The 8718-nt window shown below is 34.0% G+C and overlaps 1 protein-coding gene across 5 annotated transcripts in view; it reads left to right on the top strand.

Moving 5' to 3' along the window:
• Lrrc49 (leucine rich repeat containing 49) overlaps positions 1 to 8059 on the top strand; it is a 186974-nt gene extending 178915 nt beyond the window's left edge. For all 5 annotated transcript variants that reach the window (XM_048793713.1, XM_048793712.1, XM_048793715.1 and 2 more), the window contains one exon: positions 7839 to 8059. In XM_048793713.1, coding sequence (XP_048649670.1) covers positions 7839 to 8042 — 204 coding nt within the window. In that variant the 3' untranslated portion in view covers positions 8043 to 8059. The remainder of the gene's footprint in view (positions 1 to 7838) is intronic.
• The last annotated feature ends 659 nt before the right edge of the window (positions 8060 to 8718 follow it).

Raw genomic sequence — 8718 nt, 5'->3', positions numbered from 1 at the left:
AAAAAAAAAAAGAAAAAGAAGGCAAACTTCCATTTCTTCAAGACAAACATCATTAAATTTATTATAAAACCTGCTAGGATTGCATAAGAAAAGTCAGATCAGGTACTTAAGAATACAGTTGCAAAAATCCTTTAAAAATGTCATCAAGTAGATTGCAGCAGAACATTAAATGGCTAACAAGCTTTATAGCCACATATAGTACATTCTGGAAATGCAAGAAAGATTTAATATGAGAAAATTAATAAATCTACAGTGAAAATCATGATTATTTCTATGTACATCAAAAATAAAGTTCATACAATTTATCGTTCATTCAATTTATCGTTCATTCTTGACTTCTTTAACTCTATTTAAATAGAGTCCAGAAAAATTGGATAGTAACTGTCATAATAATGGGAAAACTCTGGAAACATTAGCATTACTAGCAGGCAAAATTCTAAGTTGGCCTCATGATTTTTGCCCCCTTGTATCCAAATTATCCCTGTATAATCTCCTCCCTTAAGGATGTGTAAACTCTATGACTTGCTATTAACCAATGGAATGTAGCAGAGTATGCAGGCTTTGCAGATACAGTAGGTCTGCCTTTATACTCAAGGGATAATTTTCAAGACCCCCAGTGAGTGTCTAAAAATTGGATTCTACTATACCCTATATATGTCATGTTTTTCCTATGCAAACATATATACTATGTAATTTATAAATTAGGCAACTAGAGATTGACAATGATAATTAAAAATAGAACAATTACAATAATATACCATAATGAAAGTTATTTGAAAGTTATGGATTGTTTCTCTGGAATTTTCCATTTAATATTTTCAGACCACAGTTGACTACAGTTAACTAAAACCACAGAATGCAGAACCACAGATAAGAAGGAATTGAGTAGTGGAAAAAGGTATTATCTTGAGTGAGCCTAGCCTAATCTGGCAGGTCCTTTAAAGGAGTATTCAAGCTTTCCCTGAAAGATTCTTGCCGCAGTCTGGCTGGGCACAAATCACGAGCCACTGAAGCAGGAACAAACTTTATTTTTAAACTGCAGGAAAACACTTCACACAGCTCCCGGGGAATCCTCCCGAAAGCCACGAGGCTTCTCCAGGAACACCCAGCCGGAAATATCTCTCCCGGAAATCCCTCCTCCTGCACTTCCCCAACCAATGGGAACTCTCGGGGAATCCCCGGAAATCCCCATGAGAACTCCAAAATAGTGCGAGAACTCAAAAGTTGCGGCAGAGGCGGATAGTAATGCCTTGCCTGTCAATCAATACTGTTGGCAAAATGCCAGGGGCCATACAGACTCGGCCGTGGCTCTCAGCAGATTCTCCTGTTGGACTTGAAGAGAAAAGCTGCCATGATTTGAGAAGGCCACATGGCAAGGATCTACAAGAACTTTTAGGAGGTGTGCATAACCTTGGGCCAACAGCCAGCAAGAAAATGGGTACTTCATTCCTGTCACTGCAAGGAAATAAAGCTAAATTCTGCCAGCAACTACTTCAACTTAGAAGAGGGGCTTCAGAAAGGAACACATACTGTTCAACACCTTCACTACAGCCTTGTGAATGCTTTAGCCGACCACCCAGCAAAGCCATTCCTGTACTCTTGATATATGGAAACTGAGGTGATAGATGTATGTTGTTTAAACTGCAAAGTGTGAGTTAATTTGTCACACAGAAATAGAACCCTAATACACCATTGAAGTCAATATCAAGCAAGAACATCTAATATCATCATTATTTGTTGCTACAAACAATACATTTAGGTAAAAGAAAGAAATCAATGGTAACTTCAAAAGATGGGAACTTACTAGTACAGTAGACGGTATTACTGAATATTTGAAAATTCCAAGAGAATTAATTGAGAAACTATAAAAAGGTGTAAGAAAATTCAGTAACAGAACTTAAATGAACAGCTTCCACATTACAAATAATAAGCAGAAAGAAGATATAATGGAAGAAAAGTTCTTATAGTAGCAATGCAAAAAAGTAAAATACTTCATGCTGTGGTTTAGATATGATGGAACTGTCAACCAAGGGTTCATGTGTTGAAATTTAATCTCTATTGTGAGATATTAAGATGGTAAAAACTTGATCCAACCATGGTATTTAGAGAAATGTTTAGATAAAGTCATCGTGTGGAATCCATATGACTAACTGACTGGTGGCACTATACGTTGAGAAAGACCAAAAGATAGACATGTGCATTCTCTGACTCTTGCTATGTAATTCCCTGTACTGCCTCAGGACATTGTCACCAAGAATGCCATCACCAGATGTACTCCTGAATGCTGGATTTCCTGAACTGTGAGCAATTGCTTTATAAAGTAGCCTACCTTGGATGTTTCATTATAGTAATGTAAAATGCACTAATAAACATATAATAAACCAAATGTAAATATGCAAGATGAATATAAGGCAAACTTTAAAGCATTAACAAAGCACACAAAATATTTATACAAATGGAAAAACCTACCATGTTTTAAATAAAAAGGCTCTCAAGCAAAATATGTCAATTTTCTTTAAGTTAATTTAAAAGTATAATATGAACCAAATAAGAATATCAAAAATGTTTTTTGAGGCTTTTTATAAATACATTGATCCTAAGGTGCATGTGGAAAAATAATAACTAATAGCCAAAACTTTGAAAAAGAAGAACAGTGAGAAAAAGGCTAGCACTATTAGATATTAAAGCATATTTTAAAGGCTTATCAACTAAACTAGAGTGGTTGTGAAAAGATAGACTAATGGAATAGAAAGAAAAATTCAGGTTTATTTCCAAATAAAGAAGATTACACCATATAATTAGGGAGCAATTTCAAATAAGACAAGGGGACTATCTACTAATGATTTGGGGATAACTGAAGAACTATCTGAAAAAAAAAAACTGGATTCAGACATACCATCTTATATCAATTGAAATTCCAAATTGGTCAGAGATTTTAAAGTTTAAAGTGAAAGCATGAAAATTCTAGAAAAATCCACGAGAAAGGTCTTCATGAGGATCAAATAAGTAAAGACAAATGACAAACTGGAAAAATAGTTTGCAACTCATATCCCTAAATTATAAAGAGCTTTTAGAAATCAAAAAGATAAAGGGCCAACAGCCTAATAATTGTTGTATTGTCTATTCAAAAGTAAATTTAAAATAAGATACCATTAACTATAACAACAAATACTGAGGAGTGGGTAATAAAATACATATAAGCCCTTTATTGGGGAAATTATGACTTTCTAGTTGAAAGTCACTAGGGAAGAACTAAATAGTTTGTTAATGTACAGAAATGTTCTACATTAAAAAGATGTTAATTCTTCCTAAATTCATTTATAAATATATGCCAGTTCTAATTCAACTGTGAATGTGCTTCTTGTGGAACTTTACCACCTGATCCTAAAAGTTATCTGATAGAGCAAAGGAACTATCATACTCCAGAGGAAAGCAGGAATAAATTGCCTTAGCAGACATCAAGCATTATTATAAAGTGGTGGTAATTAAAACAATATAGGGATAAACAAATAGACTCATGAACAAAACAGAGGGCCAGAGTATGCCATGCTGGTGAGGGAAATGTATGCAGGTAGTAGGCATTACAAACTACTGACAACAGTCTGTTTATAAGTGTTACTGAAGAAATGGGATCTCCAATCAGAAAAACATATTGAACACATTCACACTATACTACAAGAAATTAACTCCGGATCAAATAAAAACCCAAGTACAAAAAGCAAAACTTTAAAGTTCTTATTTTAAAAATAGGAGACAATTTGTATGACCTTGGTTGCATAGGTTATGATTTTTTAATACTCCAAGTGCACAAACTGTAAAGGAAAAGTTTGATAAATTTAGCAGACAAGGTCATTGAGATTATTTTTAAATATAAATAACTGCAGTGGAGTCATATAAGCAAAGTCTTGATTAAAGTGGTTTGATCAATAAATAAGCAATGAAGAGGTAAAGACAGGGAATATTGACTCCTGTTTTGAGGAAATTCGAAGGGAAAAGAAGAAATCTGAAGCCACATAGTATTTTGAAAAGAACACTAGGCTTACTGTCAGGAGACTTGGACTTGAGCCCCTGATTACCACTTATTACCTGAGAGACCTTGCCCAAGTCCCTTAATCACTCTCTTTTAACTCACAGGCCAGCATTCCTTCACTTACACCACGCTCCCCACATCTTGAAAAATACTTAACTCACTACAGCACAAAGTCCTCAGTCTCTCTTCTCTGTACATACTGACTTGTTGAGAAAATAAGTTCAAGTGAGTTTCTCACAAAACAGGTTAAGTAGACCCTTTCATTGTTCCTGGCAAAGTTCTGTCACTTGGTAGTTGTCCATCCATTCTCTTGACTCACCTACAAAAGATTCAAGATGGACCTAGAATGCTGAAAAGGACTTTAAAGAATCTGGCCCTGTTCTTAGATAAGGAAAACTGGAAACAAGTGAATTATTCAGGGTCACAGGTGAACATTTGACTGATCTGCCTCTAGAACTGAGACCTTCTGTTTTCTGATCATGGATTATTTTACAATATGTTGTGGTGACTTCTTGACCATCCAATAAAAAGAATGCTTTCTTTTTCAGAGTACTGATTATATTTAATGGATGATCATTTCATTCAGCACTTAAATTACTATTTTATATTTTAGTTAGCTGTTTATATATATAGGCCATCTCTCAACTAGACTGCCAATTCTTTCTCTAGGGAAGTTTTAATACATGATGTCTAATCCTGAGAAATTGTCTCGACCTTCATTGACCTTGTTTCCCATTTGTAAAATGGAGATACAGATTAAATTCTAATACAAATAATACAACTAAAATAATAGTTAAAATTACTGTATAACAAATCCTACCATTGACATTTTCCCCAACCATCTTTTTTTTTTTAAATATTTATTTTTTAGTTTTCGGTGGTGGACACAACATCTTTATTTTATTTTTATGTGGTGCTGAGGATCAAACCCAGCGTCCTGCACATGCCAGGTGAGGGCGCTACTGCTTGAGCCACATCCCCTGCCCTCTCCAACCATCTTTGTAACAACACATTTCTACTTCCATGAAATAGTATAAATAATATTTATTGTATAGAGTTCATCTCATTAGGATTGAACTTGCAAAATACTTGCTTTATGAACCCCAGGAATATTATGGCATAAAAAGAAATAAGTATATCAATGCATTTGAGAAAGAAAAGACTAATTCAAAGAGTAAGAACTCCTTGATGGGTCAGGGAAGAGAGCTATCTATTATGTGCTCTTCACAGGATCATTTGGACAGGCAGAGTGAGTTATCCTGGCAGATACCTGATGAGCTTTCACAGTCACACAGAGTAACTGGCTTGGAGGAGAGAAGAAATGAAGAAATAAAAATTCTTTCAAACACAATTGCTAAATTAAGGGCTATTATAACAAATATAATTCTGTTTCAACATGTCGTAGGGGAACAATAGAAGCAACTGTAGCAGGAAATTTTAAAACACCAAAAATTGTACTTATGTCAATTACCAAAAGTTAATTTTAATTTGTATTATGTGTAAGTGATGTGACAAAATGCAACATTTAAAATTTTTATTTTTGTCATCTCTAAACTGTTATAAAATTTTGTGTAGTCTTAATGATGGAACTTTGTCTTTATTTTTTTAAATTCAAAATCTATTATAAGAAATTTGGAAATGTATATGAGAGCATTTACTAAATAGGCTCTGTACCTTCTACTTGTGTAAATGCATTGCTTGTTATAAAATATCGCTCTTTTGGTTACTGATCTCTAGTGAATCACACTTGGCCTTCATGCTGCTGGTTTCTGTGTAGCTCAGGTTCACTGAGTGTTAAAAAGAAGCAGCTCATGCTGTTTTCATCAAGCTAACTTAGTGCAGGTGACTGAGTTCCAGACTGTGTTTCAGAGTCAGAGCTAAGTTAGACTCATCAAAGAAGCAGCCAGCTGGACCCATTATTGTTTATAATCTATCAAAATCTTGTGCATGTTTTTAGGATAGGTCAGTTCACGATCTGTTGCTTTAGCCCACGAACAATATCACATCAGTATTTTAACCCCTCAATGCTGAAATTATTTTAAGATGTCTTACATAACATAAGAAAATTTCCACAATTTGCCTCTCCTAGGAAAGTGCAATTTGGATCTACTAATTTTATATTAATTAATGAAGAATTTTTTAAAAAAACATTTTGTTGTAAAAATGGTAAGAATTTTTAAAAATAAGAAAAATAGAAAAAAAGAGGAAAAAATACCTGAAGACTCTCTTACTGATACTTCAGTACATTTTTTTCAATATTTTTCTATGTATTATTTCCCAATTTTTTACTAAAAATTTCAAATGTACAGCCAAGTTGAATTTAATGGTAAATACTCATACACCCAAACCTATGTTTTACCATTAACATTGTACTATCCAGTTTAGTTTACTTGTTTCATTGATGAATCTCCCATCCCTCTATCCATCCATCTGTTCATGTTGTTTCTAAAAATCATTTCAGAATAATTGTAGACATTCATATGCTTTTTTCTAAATAATTCAGCTTGCATATCATTGATTAGAGTTCAATATTTGATATAGTTTCTTAATTTGAAATGAAATTTATATACTGAAATATAAACCTTAGGTGTACTATTGTTGAATTTTGACAAATGCACATACTCATTTAATCCAATCCCTATCAAAATTTCAGTTTTTCTTTTTGTACTTAATATTATAATATAAGCATTTTTTAAATTAAAAATCTTCATGATTTTAATGACAATATTTATAATATTCTAAATTTAGCTTTTTAATTAACCTTGATATTATTTTGGTATTCTGATTTAAGTTGGTTCTAAGTAGTGTATCTTTTTCCTAAATCTATTATCAACATCTGTTATTTCCATCCTTCTTCATTGATATGAATTACTTCTCTATAATTCTGATTATGTGATATTACATTGATTTTTCTATATTATGACATTTTTCATGATCAAGCCTTGACACTCTCCAGCAGTATTAATAGTCATAATAAATGTTGAATTCTTAAATTCAACTGTGTGTGTGTGTGTGTGTGTGTGTTTGGTTTTGCTGGGGGTGGATCCCAGGGCCTCATGTATGCTAAGCAAGCCCTCTACCGCTAAGTTATACCTCTAGCCCTAATAAAATGGCTTTCTTTTAGACTCTGTAATGAAATTGGGGCCTAATCCCCAAATATCTTCTGGCCCAAAAATTCCCCTGTCATGTTTGAACTAGGTTTTTCATTTGTAGACTGCTAGACTCAGAAGTTGAGAGGGAAGGGAACACTATTTATTTAGAAGGCCACCTTCAGGTCCTGAGCTTATATATATTTTCTCTTTGTACACTTTTTTCCAACTTTATCCAAAGATCAAGGCCACTTATTTCAGTGTAATATTCCACTATATGCTTTCCTAACCTAGAGAGTACATTAAGAGTATGACTATTTAAAATATATGGATATTAACTAAATTAATACCAACAAAATTGTCAGTGTCTGTACCCTGCCACATTAGCCACTGGAAGCCATGAGACTGTGTGCATTCAGCTGACTTGTGTGAGCTAAGCCTCCAAACTGAGATAGGAGAAATAGTGTAATGATCTAGTGATTACAGTTAAATATATATATATATATATATATATGTGTGTGTGTGTGTGTGTGTGTGTGTGTGTGTGTGTGTGAGAGAGAGAGAGAGAGAGAGAGAGAGAGAGAGAGAGAGAGATTGTGTGTGGGAAAGGGATTAAGGGATCAAAATAGTTAATTTCAGGTTTCTCTGGTTCAGCTAATCACTGCTTTGGCTTTTGGATTGGTTATGATTTAAAACATTATTTTTTCTTTTTAAAACAGGAAATAAAGGAGAAAAAGAAATTCTGCAAGATGTATATAGAAGACCTTGTGAAGGAAGCCACAGAAATCAATATGAAAAATGAAGCTTTGCAGAAGCTTTGGCCGCAGATGTTCATTGAGCTTGTTAGGGATGCAGTCATAGAAATCCGCAATAAAAATTCCTATATGAAGCTCTGCCTACAGCAGATAACTGACCAAAAATAGAGAGGGCTTTTAGTTACCGTTGATTTTGGCAGTTTTACTTTTTCTAAAGGTTGAAAATATGCAGATTAAATATGTTAAAACAACATTATCCTACAGACTAGGAAGAGTAGCATCAAAATGTTATTGACTATTGTTCTCAAAGTTAAAGATTAAGAAGGAAAGCAGGAAGAAGGGAGGATTCATTTCATATATGTGTTGACCAGATGGCTTGGATGTTAGGTTGGCAATGCATCTTCCGTTCTTGCTCTGATCAGAGCCCCCGCTATAGCCCAAAGCACATGGCATTTGCTGATGGGTCAGCATGAGTTGCTTCTACCTACTTTCAGCTGATGGTTTTCATTTGTTTGCCTTTTTATTTTATGTCATGATTTCAAAGCCAAAAATATGTTCTTTTTATGAGTGAAGAATAAACTTAATACATTAGTTAAAAAAAATTTTTGCCTCTTTAGTCCAGTCAGTATTGTCATATTTGATGTATTTTTATGTTCTGCTTTTGTTGGGTAGGATCCCTGCAGTTCACCTACGTGGGAGGAGGCCCCATTCTTCTAGGGATGTATCTTCAGGGCACAACAGGGAGACCTGGGAGTCACTATGGGCAGAGAATATTAAAATGAGTTAATACTGGGATAGAAAAAAACGCTTGATCTTAAAAGGATCCTGAGTGAATATAAAATGC

The sequence above is a fragment of the Marmota marmota genome, unplaced genomic scaffold (genome assembly GCF_001458135.2).
Source record: "Marmota marmota marmota unplaced genomic scaffold, marMar, whole genome shotgun sequence".
In the NCBI taxonomy this organism is placed as follows: Eukaryota; Metazoa; Chordata; class Mammalia; order Rodentia; family Sciuridae; genus Marmota; species Marmota marmota.
Note: the sequence above shows the minus strand (reverse complement) of the source record. Positions and strands in the feature narration are given on the sequence as shown.